Source organism: Protopterus annectens, chromosome 13.part0, assembly GCF_019279795.1.
Source record: "Protopterus annectens isolate FY-2018-M chromosome 13.part0, PAN1.0, whole genome shotgun sequence".
Taxonomy (NCBI): Eukaryota; Metazoa; Chordata; order Ceratodontiformes; family Protopteridae; genus Protopterus; species Protopterus annectens.
In genome coordinates this window covers 724,391,901-724,405,704 of record NC_056747.1, presented here as the reverse complement: position 1 = coordinate 724,405,704, position 13,804 = coordinate 724,391,901, and the positions used below count along the sequence as shown (strand labels likewise).

The 13,804-nt window shown below is 37.8% G+C and overlaps 1 protein-coding gene across 2 annotated transcripts in view; it reads right to left on the bottom strand.

The window, feature by feature from the left end:
• SGSM2 (small G protein signaling modulator 2) overlaps window positions 1-13,804 on the bottom strand; it is a 1,814,022-nt gene that overhangs the window by 180,941 nt on the left and 1,619,277 nt on the right. For both annotated transcript variants that reach the window (XM_044054411.1, XM_044054410.1), the window contains 3 exons: window positions 9,457-9,610; window positions 6,954-7,018; window positions 6,655-6,800 (listed from right to left, as the gene is read on the bottom strand). In XM_044054411.1, coding sequence (XP_043910346.1) covers window positions 6,655-6,800; window positions 6,954-7,018; window positions 9,457-9,610 — 365 coding nt within the window. The remainder of the gene's footprint in view (window positions 1-6,654; window positions 6,801-6,953; window positions 7,019-9,456; window positions 9,611-13,804) is intronic.

Sequence of the window (13,804 nt, the reverse complement as noted above, 5' to 3'; positions counted from 1 at the left end):
AATATGTGGCTATAGTTTATTTGGGACAAAGATGAAAAACATTACACAGACATTATTTTATTGCAATCAGATGTCTGAAGTCTATAGAAGTTACTTTAACTGCTAGATGGGGACTGTCTATGGATGAAAATAACAGACCCTCTTGTTTTTGCTCAGTTTAAACAATCATTAATTTGGCTTTGCAGGTCTAGTGTTTATTTGTGTGATATAAAATGTAATCCCTTTCTGTGTCTGTGTGAAACAAATGAATTACATCACTGCAACTTTGACTGTTACTGGTCTGTTTTTTTACAGCAATCAGACATCTGAGGTACACAAAATCAGTATAGTAGCTTTAATTGATAGGTACAGAGGAATCTGTGGATAAAAGTGATTTATTCCTACTTTTTTATCACTGTTAATCAACAGTCACTGAACTGATGTGACAGAGGTAGTGTCCCACAATGTACCGGATTTGCTGAAATCAGTGAAAACTAGTATTGTATGCTTGTATGTGTTAGTAGAAGGGGATTGCAGTGCATTTAAGAGTAACAAGTTAAATGCAATTTCTTTCATTTTCCATCACAAACACCAGCACTGCACATAAGTTAATGTTTTTGGTAGTTTGAGAAGACTAGGATGTATATGAATGCAACTGTTCATTGGCACAGTGGCACAGTACTTGGCTTTGGCTAAGTTCCCAACTGTGAATACTTGTGTGTGGAGTGTGCATGTCATCTCTCTCTTTTTGTGGTGGGTTTCCATGTACTCTGGTTTCCTCCAACATCCCAAAGTCATTACTCAGATGAACTGGCGTTTCTCCAGCTTGCAGTGTGTGTGTGTATGTTTGTGTGTGTGTATGTTTGTGTGTGTGTGTGTGTGTGTGTGTGTGTGTGTGTGTGTATACATCTCTTGATAGACCTGGCATGTCAGGGATAATATCACTGTGTGTGTGTGTGTGTGTGTGTGTGTGTGTGTGTGTGTGTGTGTGTGTATGTAAGATCAGAAATTTTTTATATGTGGAAATGCACAATATTGACACGCATATAAATAACTCCTCTGGGTAGTGGTAAAAAGTTAGCTAGTCATTATTTTTCAAAAATGTTTCACAGAACAGCCACACCCCAGGCTATATAAATGGATTTAGACAGAGGCTTAATAGTGGCCACTGACCAGAAACCCACCTAGTCTAAAAACTGCCATACTCAGAAATGTGCACAGAAATTCAATAGAGCTTGTGGTGGGCTGGGGTTGATAAGGTCTTTATTCATTTAACTTTCCTTAAAGATTTCAGAGGTGTGCATAGAAGGTCAATATGGCTTATCCACGTGCAGTGTACTGTTTAAGAGCAACAAGGTGGACTACATTGCTGTGATCATTATTTTTTCCACCTTCCTCACAATCAAACATTAGATTTGTTATATTATTTAAGTTATATTGTTTATTATAAATGGATATATTTTTGGGAGTACTGGTATTCTGTTTGTGTGTGTGACATCAATAGGTTGAAATACATTACTGTGTTCTGTTTTTTTTTTTGTCCCAGTCTGTGTTGTTTTGGAGGTTTGGGACGAAAAAACATGCTATATGCAAGTTTGACAGCCTCTTGAGACATAAGGATTGTGGCCATTTGTGGCTTAACTTTCATCCCAATCTAACACTAGAGAGGTACACAGAAGGTAAATATTTTGTAGGTGTAGGGAGGCAGGTACTATTCCCAAGCATGACTTGTGTATCCTCACAACCATTTGTCTTTTCAGTTTATTGTGAACTGCTAATTTGAAAGACACAACTTATTTCTTCATTGAATGAAAAAGATAAGACTGAATTTCTTTCCTTAGTCACATTTTGTTTTTGTTCAGGTCATCACTGGATTAAAAAGGTTGGAAAGAAAGCTCTAAAATGCACCTCAGAGCACCAGTTACCCCATGGCTTCTGGGGATCTAATGGTTCAAAGACCTCCAGCTTAATTCAACTATTTATTCCATTGTTACACTGCACTTTTACCCAGTGAATTGAAAACATTCGGAAAAAGGAATGTTGAACACGGTTCTTGTTCATGCCATCACTGGACGAAAATGTTGTTCAAAACACTAAAAAGCATCCCAGAGATTCTAAAAAACACATTGATTATGGGGGCCCTGGTGCCCCCCAGATCCCCTGGTTTAATTCAGTTATTTCCTCCACAGTTGTTTTGGTACAGTCTTGGCCAGATATATAGTGTACTGAAAGGAGGCAGGTAAACACTGAAGAGTAAGAGAAAATTAGATAAAAGGGTGAAAAAACATTATCGGAATGTTGGTTCACAGGTTTGTACTAGGCTAACTGCCCTTGTGAGCCATTTTAAGCCCAGCAAATTACCCAGTGCAAGTATCAAACCTTGCACCTTGTGTCTGTAAGGTAAACACCTTAACTATTATACCAACCTCATGGGGAAGCTAGAATGGAAAGAAAATGGGGAAATGAAGGATGTACACAGGGGAAGCAGTCGGCAGTTGTGGAGCACGATGAGGCCATTCACCAAGGGCTCCATTTCTCCTAAGGCTGGCAATGAGTACAATTTTTTGTGGGCGCTTCACATGTCCTACCAGCTAGCTACTGTGCTCACATTGTGCTCCAGCAAGAAAAGGAACCTAGGTCACTGGCAACTGGGGGCATCTGCAATTAAAAACATATACCTGTGTCACTTTTAGTAGTACTTTACACGCAGGCAACAACCAAAAAAGGACAGTATTCTACTAACTGTGATTTTGTTTTAGTATACCTTTTTAATTAACGGTACTCATCTACTTTTTTATTCTTCATTCTTTCTTTTGATAACTGGTTGGGTGGCTTAATACATAAGGGCAGCTTTCAGCCGTTAGGTAGAAGTTAAAAAATACAAAATGTATAGAGGAGTCTGACTGGACCTCCAATCACAACCAAATTGTTGTGTGTTCAAAAATGGATATTAAGAAATTCAACTCAAGTGCAGTGAAGCAAAGGTTAGGAAGTTGATTTTAAGATCCATCTTAAGATAGTGTAACTACTTGGTTAGGATCAGGATACTCACTATATGTACTGCAAGTTACAAAAATGGGGAAAAAAAGTGTAGCAGCAAGTGTCTTACAACTTTTAAAGCTACACTGTTCTTTGTAGTACCAGTGCTTTAGCTGCTTCAGAGTACAACACGACAGAGAGAGAGAGAGAGAGAGAAAGAAAGAAAAAAACAAAAAAGAGAGAGAGAGAATTGTGGGAGCGTAAAGTGCACCACAGCTTTGAAAGCTGTAACATACTTACCACTGCCTCACATCCAGTGGCCAGAAGCAAAGCGCATCTCTGATTCTAGAACAACTTTCAAGGTAGTAATACATATCACACTGCTACATGCAAGAAAGAAAAAGTAATGCAGTAGTGATATGTGTATTATGTGAACTAACACCACCTCGTGGAACCAGAGCAGACACCAATAAACAGTCAGGACAGTGAAAAACACTCCAGTTTATTGAAATAAACCACAGACTGAGTTAAGCACTTTCATCCGCCACACTACAGGACTTTATCAAAACTGTGTATTATATATTTTAAAGCTGTTTCAGCTTCTCAATACTCATATATGTTGGTGATGTTTACACTAGTGTGAGACTAGAGCAAAACTGTTTCTAAAGATGTTTAATAAAACTTTTTAAGCACATTTCTTATGTCAGAAAGATGTTTAACAGTGTTGCCTTTTCCCCTATCGAATGAAATTGAAAATGTGGTACTCATGTACTGCATATTAAACAGAATATAATTATAGTGAACAGAATCCAGATTATAAAACACTAAAATAAAATCATTGTTCATATCAAATAAAGCAATATTATGCTATAAATTATACACATATAATGAGCAGAATACATAAATTATATTGAGCAGAGCTCCAAAGTATATAAAACATTCAAAATCATTAGCAAACCCATTATGGAAATTATTAGGAAGAATTGGGGAGTCCTCACGGTGGACCCAGCGGTGAGGAGGATAGTGGGGGATGATCCCACGTTTTTATATAAGAATAAATGCAATTGAAGAGATTGCTATGTTATCCTAAGGTTAGGGATGATGACTAATATTCAGGGTAATATGGGTACCCGCCCATGTGAACACTGTAACTTTTGTGGTTATTTGGATACCACAGGGGTTTTTATACATCCTGATACAGGGCAACGCTTCATTTTTAAGACCACCGCAGACTGTAAAACACAGCACGTAGTTTACCTAGCTATGTGCATGGTCTGTCAGTCATTCTACATTGGAAAAATGGACAAATTATTAAGAGACAGGGTTAGAGAGCACATGTATAGCATTAGGGTTAGACTGCAGACTAATGCTCTTTCTAAGCATACCACTGTGCAGGGAGATAATCATACCTTCAAGTTTATAGTTATAGACTTGGTTAGACTGACCTTACGTGAAGGTGATACTCGTAACTTGACTGAGAGCAAGAAGGTAAAATGGATTTTGAGATTAAGGGCTGACAGAGGCAAGGGTCTTAATGGGAGCCTCCATTAAGCCTGCAATGAAATCCAGAAAACTTTCAACTAGATAGTTATGTCTGTCATATGTGATTTTTAGGGTAATTTTTAACTGTATTATTTATTCAATGATTTATATATGTTTGTTAGGTTATTAGGTTTTTTTAATAGTATTATTTCTGTGTGGGAGTTTTATTTTGTCTGTCTTTTTAATGAAGGTGTTATGACCCCAGTGAGTTCTGATTGGTAGTTCTACAGTATTTAAATATATTTTAACTATTACCTGCTTTTGATGGTCTGAAGAAGCTTGTATGCAAAAGCGCTTACCTATATTAAACCTATTTTATGAATCATTCATTTTGTGGACTGCATGGTTCATTCACTGCTCTTCTTTTTGTTGCTATTATACTTGTTTTTTTTGAGCAGTGTTACATTTGCCCCTTGCTGTGTGCCATTGTGTTTTTCATTTATATACAAAATCATTGCTTGAATCAAGTAAAGCAATATGCGTACTAAAGGAAAAACAAAATAAAGAAATTCATCATCTTATGATCCTACCCATAACATTTACACTGTAAAGTTTTTGATGTAACTGGATCTTTAGTTCTGTAAAAAAATCTGATGGATGGCCTGGAACTTAATATGACCAGAACTGTGATTAAGATTTCAACTGTAATATTCACAGGGGATACAAAATATTGCACAACTATAGGAATCAATCAGAAGAGGTCAGAAAAGATTAGGAAGAGAGATTAAATGAGCAATTCATAAAGAAACAATGGGAGGATATATGTATGGCTCCCAAATATGCAACAAAGTCTAGAAGATTTAGGATTTTTACCTGGAAGTGTCTGCATAGATACTTTTATATTCCAAGCAGATTTCAAAGATTTTTCCTCAGGTAGGTGGCAAATCTTGGAAGTGCAATAGGGAAGAAAGAGATAACTCAGAGCATATATTTTGGGAGTGCAACGCGCTGGCAGACCTTTAAAAATTTCCTACAGAGTACTTTTTTGGGAATACTGGACTTGCAAATCAGCGTAACTAAGGAAATGATTTTTTGAGCTGGGACACAGGTTAAGTTTAATTCTGGTGGGTGTCAAAAAAGCAATTACTAGAAAATGGAAATCAAAATCTAAACCAACTATACCTGAATTTTGGAATATTGTAATAGAGGTAAAAGACCAGAAGGTGGGATCTTTAGAAAAGGGGTAGGAATAAGTTACAAAGAAACAAAAATGGAAATTGTGAGAACACTACAAGCAGAAAAATGTTTTGAAGAAGGAATCTGGTTTAAGAGAAGGCAGGAACGGAATAATTTATCTAAGGTTGACTGGATTTTTGGATATGCAATGATATATGTGATGTATGTTTGTAAATGTGAACTTGTTAAGACGGCTTGATTACTTTTACATAAAAGTACGTTTGCCTATGTCACAAGTGATAATTCAGTAAAGATATGTTTAAAAAAAGGATTTTAACTGTAATAATGCAAAAAGCCTTGCCACTGCTCTGCATTTTATAGGAGAGGACAGAGAACGAGAGGGGAGGGTGGGTGGGGGAGGCAGAGGAAGAATCTGATACGTCAGGTTGTACCAGAGAAAGAGTACACAAAAGAATAAAATGGAAAATGAGATATAACAACTTTGACATTAGATGGGAGGTATGCGACCTTGTCCAGTAGTGTGCACTGGTTCTCTTGATACAGTGAGAGAAGAATGACGATGTGCACACCACTTACGAAAAGTGTAATCGAAAAATGCTGCAAGATGAGGAAGGATTAGGCATATATACTGCTGGAAATCCATAGTACATCTAACAGCACAACCCCTGCTTCAGAAGGAAGAAGGTGCAATATGTTGTATGCATGTCTCATTTGGGCAGTTGGATAATAGATGACTAACATTGATGGAAAAGGAAAGACGGGTCTACCAACAGCCTAGACATGAGCTGTACAACTGTTTCTGCATGACTGGGAAGGTACTTTCCATCTAGGAAACTCTGGGTTCTGTACTTGTTCCAAAAGCATTGCCTTGATTTCAGAACCTCTGATCAAAGCACTTGTGTTCTATAAATTGGAAAAAGTACTCTTGACAAACAATGGACTGTTACTTGTCTTCTACTAAATATAAAATGGTGTTTCTATACGGTTAGACGGCTTGAGTCCTTATTTCTGACATACCTTCATGTCCTTTTGATATTTACTCCACACATCTTTACTGAGGCCACCGGATGCATCTGTTGGTTTATCAGGAGGGATAATTGCATGGTTCACAAGTGCTGAAAGGTGCGTCCTCACTGTGGACAGATGCCGACAGTATGCAAGCCCTGTTTGAAAACAAATGCAGTGAAGAATTTTTGGTTTACATCACCAGAAATCAGCAGTGAATACAATTATCAACATCATTCCCAATTCACTCATTGCAACAAAATTAGCAATAATCAATACAGATAACTAGTCTTCATTTTTTCTTTACTTACATCCATAAAAAGCGCGGGAAACAATCTGTCTCTTCATATTTTCACAAAGCATCTTCAAAGGAGTCCTGTAACATGACAGTTCACAAACTGCATTAAATATCAAAACAATAACCACTAATTAGGTTTAAACGCCATTAAAGCTGACAACATGTAAGTATTAGAGTACAAGAATTATTTTGAAATACAGAAACGTACAACAAAGTCTATTAATATCTTACCCTATGCTGTGTTCTTAACAGAGTAATGAGTAGTCAATGGCTAACTTTACAGCAAAGAAGTGGTCAGGTTTTCTACTTCCCATCAGCACCGACATACAGCACTTCACATAAAGCAAGCCTTTTTTTCTGGCATTGTACTACAGTTGCACTTTCAATGAGTGAAGAAAAGAAAAGCTGTATAATTCTTGTTTTTAGTTCCACTTTTAACACTAATAAACATTTGAAAACAGTAAAGGAAATTACGCTGTTTAAATAAAGCACTCCTTCATAGTTGGATATGCCAACTACTCACTAAAAGTACTTGTCCCTATATTAAATATGATGCAGCAAAATGTATGTTATGTTCTGATAACAGCATATGAACATGACTCATGCGGGATAAAGGAACTGTATCAAGGGTAGTACCTTTACTTACCCTACTAAACAGGACTACCAATAAAATGAGTGCTTACAATTCATAAAACTACAATTAAATACAGTTAATGCCATGTCACAAGGAAAAAAGCAACTTTTCGTTTTTGTTGAAGCCTGACTTCAAAGCACAAAGGGCTACAGCCCTGATTGTAACCCAACTGATGGGGGATCAGTCAGCAGCCCCAACGCTATACGAACAAGTCAGAGAGGAGAATGAGTAAAAGGGCATAGCCTGCCCACCCTTCTGGGGCAGGGAAGGGTTTGATTATACATGGAAGCACACATGCCAGTGCAAACCTGGTGCAGACCAGAGACACCACTGCTCATGCTTCAGGGGGAGGTCTAGGTTGCTTGATGGAAAAGCCACTTGTGGAAGCAAGAGAGACCATCTTTCCTGATGAGCCCACTGCACCCTCCCTCATGTCCCACTGGGTACAGGCATGGATAAGAATGGGGAGGAAAACAGAAAATGCTCAAACCACCCTGATGGCTGCCTAGATGATGACCCCTCTTGGTCAGCTATCACCCAGTGATGAAAACAAATGGGGTAACTGAGCAAAAGAGGGTCCGACAGTCAAGCAGGTAGTTTATATAAAAAAAAAAAAAAACGGAAACTCTCTTTTGTTCAGTAACCAGCAGTGGTGTTTTTCCTCCCATTCAGTAATAGTACAGCACATGTAAATATTTTTTGTGTAATTGCTGTTAATGAGTATTTGACTGTTTGCTCACTGCCTCAGAACACTTGTACACAAATAACATGATACAGCAGAAGACACAACACTATTCTATATTTTATATCACTTTTACATTCTGCTTTATTTGAAAATGAAAATCATGGAGTCAATTTTATTAATAGCAAGTGGTTGCAGGTTACTTATCAGTTACCACAGATGGGGACTGTATTTTATCAGCATTGCTTTCTATGCGTTGTACTGAAGTACAGAGAGTAACCATCACTCCATTTCTGGAAGAATTGTTTCAAGTGATACACAGGTAGGTACCACATAAAATCTTGCTGTGGTGACATGTATAAGTACCACTGTTAAAGATCCAATATGCTGTAAGAATTCAGGCAGAAACAGTACTCCTGTGCTTCTTAACTAACTGGAAAAGTCCATAAAAAGTTTTTTTGTCAACTGACTGCACAGTATGTTCTTATAACCTGCTTTTTTTTTTTGCTACAGGTAAAGCTGATCTGATTGTTTTAATTAGAGTGGAACTATAACCTATTTTTGTTGTAGAGTTAGAATAACTTAGATACTGAAGTTACATCCTTGAAAAAAGAAGAGTTAAATTTTCAAACAGAACCTAAATGACATTTTGTGAAAGTTCTGTATTCATATACATGTCTGCATATACATAGTGCCAATATGTGTATGCATTTTTCTTTTTCACAGGGCTACCCTATAATTTTCTCTTGATGTTTGATACAAAGAACTTGGGTCATTTCAGGTCAGTAAATTAAGACCCATTAGAGTTCACAACACAGATCCTAAAACAAAAGTAAGCATAAGATACATACATTTTAACATAACTCTGTATGCACAGCAACTCGGCACATCTTCAGTTACTGAAATTATAGGTTAGTATATATGCTAACCATTTTGTTAGGCATTTTATTTTATTTTACAGGTAAGTGAACTGGACCATTACGGCCCCTTTTAAGTCCAAACCCAGTTAAAAGAAATTAGCAAACTATATAATGAACAAATAGTACAGACAACATGATATTGCATTCAATAGAGACAACATCAGGTATATCATATCTTTATAGCAAACACAAATACTAAGGACCACGATCATATCATTTTGAATGAGTTCTTGTGATAGACAATATGCTTATTAGAATGCTAAAGTGCAACTTCCATTACCTGTCATGAATACAACTGCAACAACTGGGCACATCAAATGGAGAGCTTCCTGTTGAGCAAGAAAAACAGGAAGATGGTAGGCTACAGTGCTCCCCGGGTTGCCAGGACAACAGACTAGCACCAAATCCTTGCATCTCAATCATCTCACTTGTATCTGCAAGGGCACAATGACAATAAGCATAAGCCAGTTTTAGCTAGATTATGTACCACAAATTTGTGTTTTGCAGAAGTGAATTAAACATTCTGTTCTTAGTTTTGTAAAGCTGCCGCATTAGCTGTCATTTTTAATCAGTTGCAAACTCCACATCCACACTTTTTATTTCTAAGAATTTCTTACAGGATCTGCTTATTTTATACATTATATTAAAATCATTGGCACAGTAGTTCCTTATTGTATTCCATTTTTCATTGAACTTTATTATTAATTCACTGTAACACTCACATGTACTCAACAATTTAAGCATAAAAAATTACCATATATCGCATCTATAGGTTTCAGCATTTAAAATAACATTAAATACATCAGATTACAGTGACAATTCCTGAACAGTTCTATAGATGGACTTGAGATTACTCAATGTACTATGTACCTTATCCACTTGTGCCATTTGTAGTTTAGATTGTGACTGAAAAAAGTTACTTCAGATCAGCAAACTCATCTGGTAACTAAAAATGAAATTAAGTCTGAGTAGCTTCAATAATCTATAACTTGGAAAATGGGGTCTTATTGCTAGATGCCACTGGAACACAATTCTGCAGCAGTCAGAATGTCCAACTTTCACATGGATTCCAGAAAATTTCCACTCTATCCTGTTTTCTACATGGCTATATTGTGAAATTTGAATGAGTTTACCTTTTCTTAAATCAGACTCCTAACTAGACTGGGCAGTCTTGGCACTAAAGACATTGCAGGCACTGCAAGAAATACATTTATGTATAAATACATTACTGGAATTTGTATATGCTACACATACTAATTGCTTTTCCATGGAATTACCTAGAACTATTCCAAGGGGGCTTCTGTACTATAACTAGATGTGGAAAAACACAATTGGTTTATTTATTTATTTTGTGAGCTTTTATAAATAAAACACTACCTGGAACATTATAAGGCACACGCACAACAATTCTGAATCAAAAACTAGCAAAGGTGAGGCAAAGGGGGCAGCCAAGCAGGTACAAGGTGCTAGGGGTCACAATCTGCAGATGACGTTTGATTGGTAGTGCAGTTATTTCATTTCTGAACTGGGATTTCAGAATGCTGGTATGTAAGTCCATTCCCATACTGCTTTTGTGGTCAGTGCAGATGCTCCTGCTTCAGTGCTTCAAATGTGATAAAAGTTGTAGCAGGCTAGCACTTGTTAGGAGACAGATGAGGAGCACCAGATTGCAGAATGGACCTTTTTTGCTCCTCAACTTAAAGTTTGGGGAGTAGGACTGGGTATTAAACAGGCCAGCTTCTGCTCTGTACTAAATTGCACATAATTCACACCAGTTATGGTATTCTAAGTCAAACGTGATTACTTTGGAATAAAGGAATATACATAAAAAAGCTGCTTGTCATTCCAATCTACCTAAATAACAAATCTCAATTAGTGTAAATAGTAGCACAAGCAGTAACCTGCATCTTAGCATTGATGACCTCAACTTTAGGTTAGATAAGGCCTGTGTTTGCAGCTGTCTATTTGGGACAGTTGTTCTAATTAGGATATTTAAACTTCAATATTTTAACTTGTATGTATTTTTATACCTGTACTAAGTTGGTAGGTTATGGGGGTGTTCCACGGGTGTGTTTATTTTTTTGTTTGAGGGTTTTCATTAAACCAAAAAGTCTTGTAAAATGTGACATAGGTTCAAATGGAGATAAGAAAAATTGTATAAAGGATCAACCTGCCAAACAGTAGAGGGTGCATCTAACAGAAACTCTGGAAATAGCCATTTAAAAAAAACTGTCATATATAATAAGTGGGAATAACAACTTCTTATCATAATGGCAACACTTTCTGTATTACCTTGAAATGTGAATGGCCTCACAGGTATTGACAAAAAGGAAAGCATATTTAATTATATTAAAAAAGGCAGAGTGCAAAAAGCAATGCTAAAGGAGACACATTTGAAAAGAACTAAGCATGCAAATTTGATAAAAAAAAGGATTTCAAGAAGGATATTAAGCACAACATCAGGACAAAGGAAACCAAGAGTAGGCTCATAGGTTACTAGGCTAATGACCATAGGGTCTTTACAAGCCTAGCCATGTAATAACCCATGTACCCTTACTGACGATAGTTAGATGGTTGTTGTTAGCAGAGCGATTCTGTGATCAGCACCAACTGCCCCTGTCCATGAGGGACACAGGTGTTACCTCCAAGGGGAATTTACAGTCACCCATCCAGTTGTCAGGGTTATGCTTGAATAGGGTCATTGAGCAGCTCTGTTTCACATGGAGTGGGAGCTTATTCCAGAGAAGCTGCAATCGCTGGAAGATATATATATATCTTTCCAGCATGTTCTGTTAATGTCACAGGCTAGGTTAAGATCCCTGGAGTGAGTTATTCTTGTCCCATTTAATTTGCAGATGTGCATCATTTCCATTAGGGTAGGGTCCGAGACTGCTCTGTAGGCCAGGCCAGTCACAGGTCGCCTCTCAGCAGCCCATATGATACAGAGTACAGTGACTGGTCTTTCAGTCTTTCCACATATGTCATGTTTTGGAGGCCCTAGATTCTGTTGGTTAGAAACCTCTGTGGTCTCTCCAGTTGCTGTAGGTCTTTGGTGAGCTACATACAGAAGGGAGCATTGTACTTAATTAGTGGTTTGATAAAGGTCGAGTACAGTGGAGCTATAACCTCCCTGGTCTTGGATTCAATGCTCTTATTTATGTGATGCACAATGCAGAATGCTTTTCTTACCACTATGGACACATGGTGATCAAAGTTTAGATTGCTATCAACCTGTGTTCCCATATCTCACACCACTATGTTTCAGCTTAGAGGGATGCTATCTATATCATAATTAGCAGGGGCTACTTCTTTATCTAAAGAGATAGAGGCATTTTTTGAATTAAGTTTCAGTCTGTGTGTTTAGCACCAGTCATTTGTCTGTGTTAGCTCTTTATGTAATATGTTAATATCGTTGAGGGGCTTTATGATTGCACCCAGTTTACAGTAATCTGCAAACTTGGTAAGCCACAGGCCATCCACCTTTGCCTGGACTTCAGAGAAATAGATTTCAAACAGTAGAGGGCCCAGCACATATCCTTGTGGTATTCCACTGGTAACTGGTCTACTGGTGCAAGTGGACTCCCCAACTTTGAAAGTGTACATTCTGTCCGTGAGTCAGTTTGCTACCCATGTAGTAATGTATGGGTTAATCTCCAGCTGGGAGAGTTTCTCTAGGATATGTGAATGGGGGATTTTGTCAAAGGCTTTGGCTAAATAAAGAAAGGCAGTATGCACTGTTTTGTCCTCATCCAGGGCTTTGGTGGCTTTCTGAAAGAAGTTCACTAGATTTAATATGCAAGATCTACCCTTGACAAAACCAAACTGGGTTGGGTCAAGGGTTTGAAGGTCACCTATGCCCTTGTGGATAAGATCTATTATGATTCTTTCCATGGTCTTGCAGATAACATTGGTTAGGCTTATGGGTCGATAGTTCCCAGGGTCAGTTGATGGACCCCCTTTGTGCATGCAAGGGGATTACTGTTGCTGTTCTCCACTCTGCCAGGACAAAGCCAGCTCTCAGGCTATGATTAAAGACAGTGCCTATTAGTTCCACTAGGTCTTGTTTTAGATTGTTTAGTAAGTGGCCTGAGAGGTTATCTGGTCCCACAGAGGTCATGTTTTTGGCCTTGGAGAGTGCGTTTATAACCTGTTATTTGAGGATACTCAGTAGAGGACTGGTGTCATGAATGCTTTGGGGTATGTCTGGTGGGGACAGGGGGTGAAGTTATTGCCAAATCTGTCAGTTTGCAAGTTGGAAATTTCCTCAGGTTCAGTGTGAGTGGTACCATCCACTATAAGTTTGGTACACAGCTGGGCATTCCCTTTTAAAGTTTCGGATATAGCTAAAGAATGCCTTACGACTGTCTTTAGCTAGGGATGCTAATTTACAATTGTAGCTAGCCTTAGAGGACTTAACAAGATATGTGATTTGTTTGTTCAAGCTGTGGAGGGAATTCTTCCTCTGTTGAGTAAGTTCACTCCTGTTCTTAGATATCAGCTTCTTTCTTTTGTTGTATAGCTTATTTATACTTATGGTTCACCAGGGTGGCTTGTTTTTTTTTTGGGAAGACCTGGTTTTGTTCCTGTTGGGTACAGCTGAGTCAATGCATTTGTTTAAGAGGCTGTAT